General features: G+C 41.3%; 1 protein-coding gene across 1 annotated transcript; it reads right to left on the bottom strand.

Moving 5' to 3' along the window:
• Positions 1-572: 572 nt before the first annotated feature.
• Positions 573-6,264, bottom strand: LOC308279905 (protein NLRC3-like; the record flags this gene model as incomplete). Its single annotated transcript, XM_080720125.1, has 3 exons — positions 573-2,437; positions 4,013-4,069; positions 6,120-6,264. 3 exons carry the CDS (start codon positions 6,262-6,264, stop codon positions 573-575), a joined length of 2,067 nt encoding a protein of 688 aa, XP_080576251.1.
• Between the last annotated feature and the right edge of the window lie 12,139 nt (positions 6,265-18,403).

Here is an 18,403-nt window from a genome sequence, read left to right as displayed (position 1 = left end):
CTCCTCACAGCATCTCTCTGACAGTTTACAGCCACTCAGCCTGGAGAAACAAATGTTTGTGGATGAAATCAATATTTGTATTCTGTTTTAACAAAACAAAACAAAACAAAACAACATGTAATTTATATCTTATATGAACAATACTATCATTATTTTACCATCATGTTGTCATTCCTATTCCATAAAAGTCTTTGCAAGTCTATCTATCATCAAAATAAATTGTAAACGTTTCTTCTGTTTTTTTACAACTCTGTTGCACGCACGCACGCACGCACGCACGCACGCACGCACGCACGTACACACACACACACACACACACACACACACACACACACACACACACACACACACACACACACACACACACACACACAGTGTTTAGATTAGTCTATGTTTCACCAAGGTGATTTGGACTGTCTTCTTGGATATATAGCAAAAATAACATATCCACAAGCTCACATCACATGTTGTGAGCTGTAGATCTGCAATTTTCACTATTTGTCACATGAGGAATGCTGAAATGCTTTCCTATAACAGAACAATTACTGTATATAATCAGTGTATCCAGGCACTTACACTGCTCTACTCGAGGCTTTGACCAGTGGCAGCAGCCCCAGGAGAGCCTCCTCTGAAGCTTGGTATTTCTTCAGGTCAAACACATCCAGATCCTTTCCTGATGACAGCAACATGGCAGCTATAGTTGACCACTGAGCAGTAGAGAGTTTCTGTGTGGAGAGACGTCCTGAACTCAGGGACTGTTGGATCTCCTCTTCTAGAGAATCATCATTGAGCTCATTCAGACAGTGGAACAGATTGATGCTTCTCTCTAGAGAGGGATTCTCCCTGATCTTCTTCTTGATGTACTTGACAGTTTTCCGATTGGTTCCTGTCTGTCCCAACAGATTGCTCTCTGGAGGTGGATTCTCACTGACCTCGACTGTTTCCTGATTGGCCTGTGATCTACTTCCTGTCTCTCCCAACAGTTTTTGTAAGAGACTCTGATTGGTCTCCAATGAGAGGCCCAGCAGGAAACGGAGGAACAAGTCCCAGTGTCCATTTGGACTCTGTATGGCCATGTCTACAGCACTCTGGTAAAGGTGATAAATCTTTGGTTTGCCTCTAAATAGCTTGGACCACTTGGAGGTTGACAGTAGGTTTTCACCATCTTTGATGAATGTGACAAAGACATAAAGAGCAGCGAGAAACTCCTGAACACTCAGATGAACAAAGCAGAACACCTCTTTCGTTTCCCACCCAGTATTCACCTTTTTAAACATCTGGGTGAACACTCCTGAGTACACAGCTGCATCTCTGATATTAATTCCACACTCTATCAGGTCTGCTTCATAAAAGATCAGGTTGCCATTATTCAGCTGTTCAAAAGCCAGTTTTCCCAGAGACAGAATGGCCTTATTCCAATCCCAGTCAGCCGATGTCTGATCTTTGTCATGATATTTCACATTGGCCTGTTCAGACTGAACATCCATGAAACGGAGGTACATCTCAGCCAGTGTCTTTGGCAGTGATATTTTCTCCACTTCTTTCAACATGTTCTCCAGAACTGAAGCAATGATCGAACAGAAGACTGGGATGTGACACATGATGTGAAGGCTTCGTGATGTCTTGATGTGTGAAATGACTGTTCTGGCCTGGTTCTCATCTTCACTGAATCTCTTCATGAAGTATGCATCCTTTTGAAGGTCTGTGAAACCTCTGACCTCTGTCTCCCTGTCAACATAATCTCTAGGGATCTGAGCGGCTGCTGCAGGTCGTGTGGTTATCCAGATGCGAGCAGAGGGAAGCAGGTGACCACTGATGAGGTTTGCCAGTAACACATCCACAGACACCTGCTTCTTTTCATCAGTACATATGTTATTTTCCTGGAACTGTAGAGGAGTCCGAAACTCATCTAGACCATCAAGGATGAACAGAACTTTGGAACTGTTGAAGCTGGAGATTCCTGCTTCCTTGATTTCACCAAAAAAGTGATGAATTAGTTCAACCAGGCTGTAATTCTTCTTCTCTTTCAACATCAAATTCAGCTCCCGGAAAGTGAATGGAAACACAAAATGGAAAATGTTGTTGGCTTTGTCTTCTATCCAGTCCAGTGTGTATTTCTGAGTTAAGACTGTTTTGCCAATACCAGCCACTCCCTTTGTCATCACTGTTCTGATTGGTTCCTTTTGTCCATGTAAAGGCTTAAAGGTGTCTTCTAATTTGATTGGTATTTCTAGTCCAGCTGGTTTCCTGGATGCTTTTTCAATCTGACTGACCTCATGTTCTTTATTGACCTGTCCACTGTCTCCCTCTGTGATGTAGAGCTCTGTATAGATCTTATTCAGAAGTGTTTTTGGTACTTCTTTTGTCCACTCCAACAAACACTCAAACTTCTCCTTCAGAATAGCCTTGAGTTGTTGACACACAGGATAAGGAGTTTCTAAATGACAGAAGAACAGAGCATGTTATGGTAAACCTTGTGAGCTTGTAGAGTTTTCATATATTTTCTTTTTTCATGATATAGATAGATAGATAGATAGAGAGATAGAGAGATAGATAGATGCGGCCAGCAGCAGCCTGCAGGGATAGTACGAGACAGACAAAATGGCGGGGATTTTTGCAGCAGACAACCACAATCACAACCACAATATTACTGCTGACGGCGTTGCGCGCAGCAAATACCGAAGCGTTGAAACGGCACACATGTAGACAATGCGAGCCCCAGACACACAGGCTCCCAAGAACAGGAGCGGTTCTACCTTGTACACGAGCACATAGCCTACGTCCTTTATACAGTGCTCCCCAAACCCCCGCACCAATACGCTGACAGTGACCACCGGATGCATGCAGCAACGGCCAGAGAACTTGGCATACTGTATGCCTTGTGTGCCACACATCTCCTCCAACAAGCCATCACAGTGTCTCTCCATCATAACATAACAGCTGGGTTTCTCATAGTGATCTAGTAACACCAGTCCAGGGTGCCTCAGATTTTTTTTTTTACAGTTGAAATATCATGGTCGGCCTCCACACTGAAATTAAAATTCAGTTTCTGTAGCCCTGCATACGCAGCCTGTGCATGGCCCATCCAGTCTGCCCATCGGGGGGGGGGGGGGGGGGGTTTACAGACGCATCTCTTGCAGGGTTACACTACCCCCTCCTCACAGAAACGCGCCCCCGCTTCACTGCCCACGGCCGGTCCCTCACGTCCCACACGCGAGGGCACACTCCGCGGGTACGCCCACTGACACCCATGTAACGTTTAGCAGACGGGGTGGGGAAGTTTGCCTCCAAACGGGAGATGAACCCTGGCCCCGCACTCAGCAGCAAGCAACCGCAACGCAAGTTATGGTCGGATCTCTTGCAGGGTCATTACACTATATGTGTGTGTGTGTGTGTGTGTGTGTGTGTGTGTGTGTGTGTGTGTGAGAGTGTGTGTTAACTTATGTGTTTTGGAAAAGATAAAGACACAATTTTGTGCCCAAAATAGTAATGGCAGTTTGAACTAGATAAGTGGTAATTATGACAGACTGTTTGCATGTGTTTATTGAACGATTATGAGATACGCAGCTCAGTCCTACGAAGAAGAATGTTGACCATTTGATATTTATTTGTTTCAAAGTGAAACATATGATAATAAACAATAGACACAAGAGAAACATCCTGTACATACCATGTTCTGGTGGATCACTGTCTGGTGATGGAAAAACTCTTAGTGGATATTCTATGACACACACACACACACACACACACACACACACACACACACCCACCCACACACACACACACACACACACACACACACACACACACACACACACACACACACACACACACACACACACACACACACACACAAAGCTACTGTCAGACTCCTAGACTGTAATTAATATCAAGCTTCATTAATTTCTCCATCACCCAGCAGTATAATATACAGTATAGTACAGTACAGTACAGTAAAGGCGCTTTTGGCGCAACATCACCGTATAAATAAATAAAAATCTAACTCACTCACCTTCAGGATCACGCTCACGCTTAGACTCAGGTGATGAAAACATCTTCCTGATACGATCTGAGATGAAATTCAAACACAGTGATGACATGACATGACATGACATGACATGACATGACATGACATGCAGTGACATTAGCTGTGTCCTAAGGTACCTCCACATATAAAAACAATCCTTTTAAAAACATACATTTGAAGAACAAATAACAGCAACAAAAGAACTACATTAAATGTTAGATTCCATTTATGTAAACTATCATTGCGTCAGGTTGCAAGTTACTATGAAAAGTTCCACCGGCTGTCAGTCTGTCTGTCTGTCCGTCACGTCACACTTTTGCCCTACTCTTATCGGTGGACCTCTGCCACTGTTGGCCCTATCGATGCCAAACTTTGCACACACACTCCTTGGATGTAACTCACAACCTCCACTGATTTCTCACATGGCGCTCTTCTAGTGCCACCATGAGGCCGATTTTTGCAAAATACATTTTTGGACACTATTCCTACAGATTAGAAAAACAAAGTGGTGTAGGATGATTCCTACACCACCTTTGAACTTGACGTGAGATTTGATCCTACCCTGTGCCAACGTCAAAGTCAAGTTGAAATGTTAAATGCTGACACTTGGCTAAATTCTGGCGTACGCTGAAATTTAGATCTGCACCATGTTGATTAATGAGGGGCAGTATCTCTAAAGTCATGTCATCAACATGGATCTGTCCCATTTCCCATATTCCCTCCTGATTGGCTACGATTGCCTTCTAAAGTTTGTGTATGCGACATGACGGTCGCTTATCTCCCGATTTGGGAGTCTTACTGGTTTTAAGAAGATAAGAGGCTGTAAGACATAAACATACAAGTAATATGCCCTAAGGGCGAGAAGCAATTTTCTTCAACACACACGCACACGCACGCACGCACACACACACACACACACACACACACACACACACACACACACACACACACACACACACACACACACACACACACACACACACACACACACACAACTGTGTGTTATACAACTGTGAGAGAACGGGCACAGCTGAGTGAGGTTATAAGAGCAAAGCCACAGCCAATCAACGACGCGCTACAGACCCATGTGACAGAGTGTTACACCGAATGTGTAACTTACAACTTTTTGTGACCTGCCTTCATGGATGGAATGGGAGGGAGGAATTATGGGAGGGAGGAACTGAAGTTGGTAGGTAACAAAATGTTTATTAGCGTGATGGACTGACTGACGGACATGAGGTGGAAGTTTTGATAATAACAACCTGTTGGTCGCAACAAACAATTGAGTGAATGAATTCCACATCTCTAAAGTATGGCATATTCCAGCATACATATTCCACATACAGCACACATACTGTATAGCATAACATTAAAGGCAGTACAATGTCTGACCAACTAATGTTGTATGTTATGTGTAACTTAAAACCAGTAGAGAAACTTACCACGAAATATCACCCCCAGCACCAAAACGACTGCAAGGAGGAGAGCAAAGATAAGGCCTCCAACAATGGCTGCTGTGGGTGTAGATTCGGGTGTAGGTTTGGGTGTAGGTTCAGGTTGAGGTCCTGAGAAGAAAAAAAGGGTTTAATCAATTTTCTAAAATAAACACATGTTCTGCATTTTGTTGACAAATTGGTTAAATAATGGAAATTATTTTAAACACACTCAAGAAAATAACACATTTTCAGAAATCAACTGGTATATCAGTTTAGAAAGAAGGATGATTTTAGGGTAACAGTTCTCATTGCACTATTTGCAATGCAAATTACAATATAGGCTACATTTTTGTTTTAATTTCAATGCACTACTGTATGTTTCCAAAAATAGGCTATTCTTTTTAACTCATTTGCAATAAGGCTTAAGTGGTACAGTTCTATGAATTTAATACGCATGCACGGCATGCACACGCACTGTTATTCAACGTGTTCACATGATATACAGTAGTAAACTACATGGTATGCAGTACATACATTCATGATAAAGACTGTAACAGTGATTCAATGTGTTCACATAGTGTAGTAAACTACATACCTTCATGATAAAGACTGTAACAGTGATTCAATGTGTTCACATGGTGTAGTAAACTACATACCTTCATGATAAAGATAGTTGCGTTTAGGTTCACTCCGCTCCATGCTGAACTCGTTCTTCACTTCACAAGTTAATGTTTTAACTTTACCATCTTTATCCCTGGTGACAATCAGCCAGTTAGAGTTTGGTCCAGAGTCAGACACCATCCATTCCCCTTCATCTTTCTTCCAGAGATAGGTGACTGGCCCCGACTCTGTGATGTCCCCACGCAAAGGCAAACAGTGCTCTTCACAGCTGGTGGAGTTAGAATCACAAGGTGCCTTGGTGGCCACCACTGGCTTTGGGACTTTCTCTGTTGAGGAAAAAGAATGATGACAACTTACTGCTGATGTTTTCTCCAGACTGCAGTTAAAATAAAACATGTTGGCTGTGTGATCTTCCTCAGGTAAGGGTTATGGTGCAGATTTGTTTATATTAATTTTCTTTAGAAGCAGCAGTGGGTGCTTAGTGGCATCATTACAGGTTGTATGTTTTTGCTTTTCTCAAAACCATCACGCGGGCCAGACAGGACACCGCTGTTCTAGAGGGATTCACATTTTGAACACAGCTTGCATTTTATCATCACACCCACCAGTGTCAAACAATGTGATTCGCTGCTGACATGTATGTGTGCTGTTATGGTAAAAAAGCCATAGTCACACTGCAATGAGTCACAATACGTGTTCTTTTCATATGCACCTGTTCCCAGACAAGTTTCCCCTTGTTTCCCATTTTCTTTCTGGACCCCCCACTCCCACCCCCACACATTCTATTAACTAAAACCTCAATTCAAATGAACATTTCTGTGTACAGAACACATTGTTATGATAGACCCATGATGACACATGACCTTCATAGTTCATACTCACTCATCTGTTTAACCGTGTAAGTCTTGTTCAGCAGTCGACCGTTGATGTGCACAGAGTATTCTCCAGTGTCTTCTATGGTCATATTGTTGACGATTAACTGTCCAGTTTCTTTATCCAGTTCTGTGCGTTTTTTAGTAATCCACAACAGGACCAAGAACCAGATCCCATTCTGCTGCTTTATTGGGTTCATGTTTCCACAGGATGCCAGTGATGGGTTTAGTAACAGAGCTGGTATCTGGAAGCAGGCGAAGGACTCGGACTCCTTGTGGTGGAATGTAAATCACATCTTGTTGAGCTGTGGAGAGAAGATTATTTCAGTCAATTTGAACAGATAAAGTCAACAATGAGATACAGTATAGAAAGGTTTATCAGCCAGAATAATAATATGTGTCCCGGCGAGCTTCAGTCTTCTGACGGGGCTTAATATATAGCTAAAACTAGGACTAAATATATTGACAATTTATTCAACAAAAGAATTAGACAAAAATTCTAGGGAGGGGCTAGTGTGGTTGGTTGCGCTCTGAAAATAGCAGATCTACAAGATCACAACACGTCGCGCTGCCCATAACCAGAGTGGGTGTATACAGTAGCCTATACTTTTAGAAGTGGGGGAGCACATCTAGCCTAGTGCTTTTTTCCCTCTACACCACATCTCTTCACCAAAAATATCAGCTAATTTTGGCTGATGTCCTTGATGAGAATAGCAGATCTACAAGCTCACAACTAGGGGTGTAACGATACATTTTAATAGCGATTCGATACATATCACGATACATGGTTGACAATATGATACATGGACGATATTGGCGTCTGCTAAATGCCTAAACTGTAAACTGTAAACTCTATTGGTTAATTCATGGCGATACGATACGATTCGATTCAATGATTTAAAATCGATATAGTAACTATTTAGCAAAGAAATTAAATCTGTGTGAAAGGTGTGGATAGTGCAGGTTTTTAAGGGAAACATGTATTATTATGGATATAAATAACTAAACACAGTGATTATCTGCCAAATACATGCACATTGTATATTGACAAACCTGCACCTTGACATGAACCCAGAGATTACACACATTTATTGATAGACCAGTGTAGCTATATGGAAAGGAAAAGTAATTAAACCCCTCTTTTTCATTTTTTCTTCTTAGAAATGCTAAATACAATGCAAGTAGGTAGTATCGATACAATCGATTCTTTGCACTGCCGATTCGATACGATACAAATTCAAACGATTCGATTCGATTTTATCTGTTTTCATTTCGATAAACTTCGATGTTTTAAGTTAAAAACTATATTTCGATGCAGTTACTATATCGTTACACCCCTACTCACAACTGATGTCCCACCAGAATATGGATGCTGGCCGTTCAAGTAGTTAAACTCTTTAAATCTTAAGGCACATTGAAAAAGTGGTTCTCAAACATTTTCATGTCAAGGAGACCCAAATTGAACAACATGTAAATCATTTGAGGACCCCATCTGATAATATGTTATGCCAGGGACCCCCATAAGAGAAGAGCCGTGTTTAATAATGGTTAAAAAAAATCAATACACATTTCAAATTCAAAATGTTTCAATATGTATCTAAATGTTTTAACAACAGCTGATCTACAAGGTTAAAACTACAGTATTCATAATAATAGTACTAAAGTCAATATCATAATCATCACTGTAGCAGCAGTACACCAATGTTACCCGAAGAGGGCAACGTGACTCCACACAAACTGTTAGCTCCCTCTCTGCACATACTGTAGTCAACAATGTGACCATGTTGACATTTATTCACAAGTTTACACATTAGTTTTATTTAGGTAGTTAAAAAAATAAAATAAATACTGAATAATCTTTGACAGTGATGTGTTTTTGTCGGGAAAACATATTAGATTTGTGTCTTTCAAGATTATTTGGGTTAGGTACAGTATGCCATTGTTAGATTTGGATTGACATTTTCAGGCCTAGGTATAATATTATTATAATTTATTTATTTTTCAAAATGAAAATAGCAGATCTACAAGCTCAAAATGTGTCACAAAGCAAAGCATTGTGAGCTTGTTACTTGTATATTATGCTTGTCTGTTTTAAAATAGTATAAAATATGGTTAAAGTGGTTAAAGTGCCCCTTGATTTTTAAATCATATATTAAACTAGTGTGGCATTAGCCGGACTGATAATGTGGAGTTACAGACCTGTAAGGGTCCATTTGCTTCCATTTGTACACTCTCAGAGTGACAGATGTAACCCAGTGATTAGCTGTGTACATGATCATAAAGAAAATGTGCCAACATATTGATTATATTACAGAAATATCATGCCCACGCGGGCTTCAAAATTTTTTATTTATTTTTACCTGCGGTCCTTGGGCTGGAATGGTTGATCAAGTGCAGCTAACCTACAGGCTGAACAGTGAACACTGCTGCAGGGCTAATTAATTATAATTATTATAACAATTATTGTTGTTGTTGTTACTATAACTGGCTGTTACTATAAATAGCTGATAAAATATCCTGGGCAATCATTTCTATTTTTAATATTGTGATTTGTGGCTTCTGGCTGTTTGCCAGGCAGGCACTGCAGGCAAGAAGAAGAAGTTTTCAAGTCAAGGACCCCTTAGCTAAAGGGAGATGAAGCAGGACCCCCACTACATATTGTATCAAAAATTCTGTTGCAAATGAAAACTTAATAGATGTCATAGATAGCTCCATAGACTTGTTTGACAGCACTGTGTATTTATCAAACATTTAAAACTCTCATCAGTAGGCTACTTCAGTGGTTCTCAACCTGTTCAGACTGCACCCAAAATAATCACATTTTAACTGGGGACCCCCCCACCCTATAAGAGTTCAGGCAACATTTTGTATAACACGGTTCTACTGTGAAAATAGCAGATACATGTGAGCATGTAGATCTGCTATTTTCACAATGTCTGCCTCTAATACTTGACAATTTGGCCAATGTTTAATTTGTCATTTTAGAGCTATTAAAAAGTCCTTAAATTGTCACTTTAGAAATGTGCAGATACCCTCTATAGTCCTACACTTAAACTTTATGTTAGTTTGTTTACTGTTGAGTGAGAAAACAATCATCACTGTGTTTAAAACAATCATGGCGACCCCCACAAAATAATTTGGGGACCCCCTGGGTGTCCCGACCCACAAGTTGAGAACCACTGGGCTACTGGGATTCTTCCCTCTAGTAGATAGTCCATGGGCCAGACGGGTTGTCGGTATCAAAAAGGTGGCAAAGGTTACCATGCATTTTTGAAAAGCTCTATATCTGTAGATTATATTTTGGTATGATAACCCTTTCTTAGACACAGCTAAATTGGTGTTATCAGCCTCTAGAGTTGGTGTCCCATTAACTTTACATTACAGGGAAAAAAAGCAAAAAATTAATCTGCTTTAAGTAGCATATGAGGGGTCAAACTAAGGGTTTTTCATGATGCTGAATCCATTGCAAGCATCTGTTTTGCACCAAAAACATTCCTTGGGCTAAAAACTGTCCCACAAGACTATGGTTTAGTGATGAAAAGTGATGAGTCATCACTTTTGTGGGGGGCGTTTTAGCCCCACAGATGTTTTTCGTGCAAAACAGATGCTTGCAATGGATTCAGCATCATGACAAACCCCTAGTTTGACCCCTCTTATGCTACTAAAAGCAGATTATTTTTTTGCTTTTTTTCCCTGTAATGTAAAGTTAATGGGACACCAACTCTAGAGGCTGATAACACCAATTTAGCTGTGTCCAAGAAAGGGTTATCATACCAAAATATTATCTACAGATATAGAGCTTTTCAAAAATGCATGGTAACCTTTGCCACCTTTTTGATACCGACAACCCGTCTGGCCCATGGACTAAGAGTAGTAGTGTTGGTGCAAACCGCCCTATCTCTTCTAAAGCCCTCCTAAGAATATGGGGATATATTAGGGTTCAAGACAAGTGGATATAGTAACCCATGAAATTATTGCGCGTGGGCTCGTTCGTGCATGCGCTCGTGGGAGGCAAGAGCTGGATTGTGGTCATCTTTGTGAAATACCGCCCGGCGTTTACTCGCGGAGCGAGTGTGTTTCTCCACCGCGGGGGCAGCGCGATCCCCGACCCCGCAGATCTAAGCGAGAAAGCATCGCAGCAACCGCCGTCTGTAGGGCTCTCTCTCTCTCGCTCCGTCGCCTGCATGTGTGCATGTGTAGACAACTGGTGTAGAGGGGAGAGAGAGTGGAGGAGCAGAGCAGCTGCATTCGCTTAGAATTCTCTGTGCGACTTTTACCGAGTGAGAAAACCCCCGCAACTTTCGGGAGAGGTCTGTGGGATGGCAGTAAAAATGCGTGAGAAATGGCATGTGTGGCGTGAGAAGAGGTTACATTGTGTGACTCTCACGCTCAAAGCGTGAGACTTGGCAGCCCTGGTGGATGAGGTACAATGTGCGGTATCCTCCTCCGATCTGATATGGGGCGGCTGGACTTAGATCACCTATGAAAGAAGGTATATTCACAATATTCATGGTAGTTAGGTTGCAGTGTTACTCTGTACAAAGACTTGCTACAGTATGCAGACTAGTGCTTGCTCTGCCATCATATAGTTTATAATACTGTATCGTGATTTTTGCATATTAATCAGAAACAATCTAACAACAAATAGTTAATATGATAGTGGAGCAAGCACTGCACAGATAGCAAGTTTTTGTACACAGTAAGGTTGCAACCTAACTACCACGAATATTGTGGATGTACCCTTCTATTTAATCCTTTTGGGGATGTTGATGTTGTCATCTGCCCATTTGTCAATTTGGTAAAAAGAAATTGGTTGAATAGAACTCATATTTTAGGACCATCGCTCCATTGTTCACATAATGGTTTGTAATGCAGGCTGCTACTCCAGGAAGTCATGGGTTCCAAGATGGCCGCGGTGTGAATATGGTCTATAGTTAGGCCAGAGTCAATGGCTGTCTGTCTGACTGCCTGGGGGCGGCTGGACTTAGATCACCTATGAAAGAATGTCCATCATTGGGACAGGGCCCTAACTCACCAAGGCCCTGCTTGACATTACTTACGTACATTTTATGGCCATATATGGAGATTCCTAAATTGTCAATATTAAGGAAATTATTAAGGATATTATGTTATTAATATTAAGGACATATAACTATCATGAAACATAACTATCATGAATGGCCAGATGGCCAAGAATTATGTCACCCTGAGGTCGCATGTCACCCTCAGGTGTCTTACTAGTTTCGTAACTTCCTGTTGAGGGCAGCATAGTGCTATGTGCAGCAGCAGCATGACGCTTCCTTTTGAAGCCACACATGAGAGAGAGAGAGAGAGAGAGAGAGAGAGAGAGAGAGAGAGAGAGAGAGAGAGAGAGAGAGAGAGAGAAGCCACTCTGCAGCCACAAACCATTAAGTGTTGCTTAAACTGATAAAAGTGATAAAGTCCAGCTACTGTTTTAGCCAGAGATAATTCATATGGTTCCAGCCAGAGGGTCCAACCATCGAGTTTGATGAGAAAAGAGAGATATTAGGATTATTCATTGGCTGATGCTACAAACAATTAGCATGCTAGTGCAGAGGTGGACATGGTGAACAGCACAGCAGTTACAAGTTGAATGTTTATTGGAAGTAGTGTACAAAAGCACAGGAAGGCTTGATGAATACTGAAATGCACTTTTGTGTAGAGTTAATCTTTACAGCATGTGACTGTACAGGCAGCCTGCCCTGCACCCACTAATGGAGGCTGCCATTGCATTGTACAGGCCACATAGCAGCATGTTTGATCCTGGTGTAGCAGTGTTATGCCATTTCTGTGAGAAGAGATTTATTTTATTTTTGTGAAAAGAATTGTTCTGTACTGATCCAGATTATTTGAATTTGATTATTTGATTATTTTTGATCAATGGAATTGTACAGTAAACAATGTTTATTGGTTTAATAGTAATTTCCTAATTGATGTGAAATGATGATGAGAGATGATTAGAAGAAGATATGTTTTATTTAGCTTTGGTTTATAGTTCCCTATAGGCCTATGCCATATTTAATGACAGTGAATGCATACTCTGATTTACGGTACTACTGTAGGTCAGGTTTTTTGGAGCCTGTTGAACCTGCTTGGATGAACCTTGACATTAGATGGAGAGCTAAAACCCACAGAGACGAACCAGCAGAACCGGAGAAGAGAACCAATAATTGCATGCAGAAGACTGAAGATAAAATCCACCGATTATCTCGATTCCCAAACCCATCCAGCTCACTCTGCAAAGTGTGGTAGGACAAAACCAAACTCCACTGCACATCCACAGTGCACACACCACAACCTGCATAGTGGTGTGGATTGATCTGAACTATTGGAAATGTCACATCAGTGATAAAAGGAGATAAACAGGGGAATACAGTGATCACTTGAACATTGAATTTGGTACTTTGAATTTAGATATTGGCCAATTGTTTTTTTAATTACCCGGTTGTATTTTCTATTTCAAAGGTTTAAAGAGTATTTGTATGTTTGTTTATTTGTTCCAATTTCATATTTGATCTTTATATTATTATTAAAAGGAAGTGTTTGCATTTCATACCTTCAGAATAGTAAAACTTTGCAGTGGTGTTCTTTATGGTGTAAACAATTACTGGCTCCCTAGTCGAACCTAGGACTTCTGATGATTAGCCCAACACCCCCAGCATAACTATAATAGGAATATGTGGTTATGCCAATTGATAATATTCTTTAAGTTGTAGTAAGTCATACAGGCTACACAGACCTGTAAGGGTCCATTTGGTTCTGTTTGTACTAAGAGTTACAGACAATGACGTTGCTGCTTGAGGGGGGAGGAGGGGGGGGGGGACGATCAGCTGGAATTCCTCATGCTCTGTGATGCAGTCTGAGCAGCAGATGCCTGCTCTACACTTGAACCACCAAACTGTGTTTTACAGATCACCAATACCAGTTTTACCACTTCATAACTTCACACGTCCTGCCATTGGCAAGACAGTACATTTCCAATAGGATTGACAGAACGTTGAGCTTGTAGATCAGCTATTTTTGCTATTTTCATGACCTGACTTTAAAGTATGAATCTACCTATGAAGGTGCATTTCTGCCTTTCAATGGGAATGGAGTGGTTTCTTGACCTTTGCAGGTTTCTGCAAAAATACGCTCCTTTCTCCATAAGAAAAAAATAAATAGAAAGGCCAAACAGGGAAAGAAACCTGTGGGAAAAAAAAATCAGTAAAAGAGCAGTAAATACTGAAGAGATGACAGTCTGTATTTTACTTGAGTATTTCCCATTTTCAATCATTTTACTTCTACTCCACCTCTGGCTGCTGTTCACTCTCTCCAGGACAGAGCTCAGGAAAACAGTAGCGCAGGGAGAGAGAGGTTCACTAAGGAGCTATAATAACATTAACCTTACCTGTGACAGAAGCGCTGTAACAGTCGGTCCATGACATGTAGAGATAAATCACCATCCATGACTTCAGAGTCCACAGAGTGACTTGGAAGGAACGATGTGAGGCCGAGCGACCCGCCATCTTCTCTCTTCCTGCTCCTCCCTGAAGAGTTACGATTAAGCTGAATAATACTGAATTCAACTATTCCACAATCACAAGCATTAGCATTTCAGCATTAGCTAGCATTAGCATTCTAGCTTTAGCATTTCTAACATAAGCATTATCATTTTTAGCATTACCGTTTGTTAGCATTAGCATTTGTTTGCATTAGCATTTTTAGCTTAGCATTAGCGGAAGTAGCGGTTAACTTTAGGGGTTAGCCGTTGGGACTGCGGGACCACCCACCGAGTTTGAGACCATTAACGTGTTGGGAAGTGGAGTTATGGATGTTTAAAGCCCAGCCAATAGGAAGGCAGATGGGGCGGGGCTTAAGCAATTACAGATCATTCATATTGGCCGTGCAATTACACACACGAAATTCCGAGACAGTACAATGCTTCAAACTTGAGTTATGGCTGTTTAAAGCTCAGCCAATAGGAAGAGAGGGGCGTGGCTTCAGCAATTACAGCTCATCCCTAGTGGCTGTCTAAGTACACACTGCGAGTTTCGAGATGGTACTATGCTGCAAACTAGAGTTATAGCTGTTTAAAGCTCAGCCAGTAGGAAGGGTTAAGTAATAAGTCTCTATGCCTGCACATTCTGCGCAAATTGCGCAGGATGTGCAGGCAGCTTCCGGCGCCGCAGCCGAGTGTGATCTACAAGCTCACAACGCAATGCACGATGGGATGTTGGAAAGTTGTGGATAGCACGGCAGCAAAAGTCTGTGGATTGTTCCAGGCTTTGCTGAATGAAGTAGGAGTCCAGGCAGGTTTTCCAAGTCAATTTAAAGGCTTTTATTGACAGAGTTACAGCATCCAGTACCTACCGTTACTACACCACACCACACCACACCACTGTTGTTAGTGAATGACATTTATTTATACAGCACTTTAGCAGAGAACATCCCAGCCTGCAGTGGGTGTGTCCATGACCATCTCAAGGTATAGCTTCTTTCTATTGGTCTTTGAAAGAACTTAAATGTGTTTTGGTTCAACCCATCATCCCCTGGGCTACTGAAGAGGAGTGGACTAATTATTAAAGACAACTTTTAAGAAATACCTACTATAGCCTAGATTAAGGCTTATACAGTATATGATTTTAACATAAGTAATGTTACAAATTTTACTTTTGGGTATATGCATGTCAGGCTTAGTTAGCCTGTCAGTAACTCTGAGTAGATAAAGATCCACAGGTCGGCAGGTGGTCCACTGAGCAGTCACAGGATGTCAAATAGTAGAAATAATACAGCCTACAGGCAAATAGCCTGTAATTAGCTCAGCTGTCTGCTTAACTCCAAATTTCTCTGACTTACTAATTATTTCATTAACACAGAAGTTACAAAGAATGATACTAAAATATAACCACATAGAGGAATACCCTGTGTTTAAACATTTAGCCAGCTCACGTATCAGGAGGGTAGTATGAGTATGAGAAAAAATAACGGGTGATTTTAATGACTTTTATCGTTAAAATGGAGTTTGAAGTTACAATGGGTGTGTATGGGAATAGGCCTTGGACAGGGAGGGCCTGATAACATTTACATCAAATATCTAAATACTGAATGAAGCAAATTAAAATCTGTCCAGGGTGTTCATAAAAGCCTGATTAGACGATAAAATTACCAAAAGATTTTTGAAAGGGAAATATCCATTTAAGTTGCTTGATTCAGTATTTTGATATTTGCTATTTATTTAATCATATACAGTATGCCCCCCTTTCTATACAAACCCATTGTAACTTCAAACTCACTTTTGACCATGTTTATACCTGTCCTTTAGTGATGCGCGGGTCAGGTTTTTTTCATAACCCGCACGACCCACAGCCCGCACGAAACGTAACCCGCCCGCGCCCGCCCCGCAGAACAATATACAAATCAACGAATCCGCCCGCCCCGCAACCCGCATTTAAAAAAAAGATGGTATATCATCTCCAGAATAGCTCATCTGTATACGGCTCTTCTAAGTACCCAACGTCGCTTTACAGAAAGGTTTACAGTAGCACAATATTGTCATGGGCTAAATAAACAAACGTGTTGTTCAAATTGGGGTTTAGCCTAAAAGACATTCATTCAAAGACGTTCATTCTCTCTGGGGCATCGTCGGGGAAGAATGGCGTTTCAGGTTTTATGTCAATCATATTTATACAGCGCAGACAGCAAAAGACGGACAATATTACATTCTGTTGGTTATTGATTCACCAGATTGGAGAGATGGGATCATGGGAGCGACTCGAGGTGGGCGCATGGTGATTTTCCGATGGCCTTAAAGTCCGAGTGACTTAAAGTCCGAAAGGCTGTTCAATTTAGTAGCCTATATGAGAGCGGAGACACACAGGAGGAGGAGAGAAAGAGGAGGAGAGGCGGCTGACTTTGGATGCGCAGCATGTGATGTTTAAGATGTTAAACTTGGTCTCACACATCACACATAGGCCTATGAGTGATTACTTAGTTTGATTTGAAAGCATGATGGATAATAAAGACCTGGATGTTACCTCTTATTGTGTGATCCAGGATGGATGCAGTCAATTTGAAGAAATAATAATCCAGCATGGACAATAAGAAAGCACTGGCCTACGTTTTCATTCACTTCTTGGCTGAAAATCTATTCTATATAGCCTATATATATGTTATTTTATAACCTAGTTTAAACTAAGGGAGGCGGGAGCTGCTCGACTCTTTTCAGACGAGCGCTGACACAATTGAGTGCGAGAGCTTAATTGAAATGACCTACATAATATATGCGCAGTGAACTGGAATTATATAATTAATTATTTGGGAGCAGGTGTGTAAAGATTCTAATCTATAAACATCTCAAATAGCTTTTATACTTTTTTTAATTCTCGAGGCGAGCGTGGTTGGTTCATTCAGTCAAAAAATCCGTCTCACTTGCGAAAGTTGTGTTTCAAATCGTATCCGTTGACTGGCTGGTTATAGTCTATAACTTACCCGACACAAAGTATTTAGCTATAAACGGACTTGTGTGGATGACAGAGACACATACGGTAAGTGAAATCCTGCTGAATTGTTTGTGCATTCTTCTGCTGTGCTCACGTTGTGTCAAATGTTGGCAAAATGCGGTTCGCGGGCCCAACAGGAGCGGAATTGGGACGGTCCTCGCACCAAGGAGCGGAGGAGAAACCTCGCTCCTCTCTGGCGCATTTTAAAACATGCTCGCTCGCTCATGCTCGTATTCAAACATTATATTCTTATTCTTATAGGACTACTCTTATTAAGAATAAAAGGCAAATAAGAACAGGTGATTATTCTTATTTATTTTTTGCACATGAGAGTGTTGATAACCCGCCCGCCCGCCGCCCGCCAATATTGAGTCTCAAACCTTGACCCACCCACCCGCACGCGGGCGGGTTGGCGGGCGGGTGGGGGCACCGGGTCGGCCCGCGCATCACTACTGTCCTTGGTTCTAAGTGAATAATGAATGAATTGATTTGTTTCATTTATTTTTAACACACACCTCAAAGGTTGGTGACAGGTGCGTAGGACAACAAATGCATATATTCAAAAAGTGGATCTCTAATAATGTCAAGAATTTGCAAAAATGTTGCTCTTTTATTTCGACGTTTCGGTCGTTACACCCTCAGATCTTCATTGTCTGTCCTGATGATGATGACTGATTTAAGAACTAGCAAAAAACAACTTGCAACTTGTTCCCCCTCACGTATTAGTAGGGTAGTATGAGTCACCAGTAGCAAGGACAGGTGTTTTTGATTAATCTAACATGGTTAAAATGGAGTTTGAAGTTAACAATGGGTTTGATAGGAAGGGGGAGTAATCGACAGGGGGGGAAAAGGTAATTTAGGGGTGAACTATCCCTTTAATTTATGGAGAAGAAAAGACACAAGTTGAAATGTGAAGCTACACGGTTTCTGCCTGGCAACCACAAC

The sequence above is a fragment of the Nannobrachium achirus genome (genome assembly GCF_963921795.1).
Source record: "Nannobrachium achirus genome assembly, chromosome: 24".
Classification (NCBI taxonomy): domain Eukaryota; kingdom Metazoa; phylum Chordata; class Actinopteri; order Myctophiformes; family Myctophidae; genus Nannobrachium; species Nannobrachium achirus.
The sequence above is the reverse complement of the archived record's forward strand: the minus strand, read 5'-3'. Positions and strand labels throughout refer to the sequence as shown.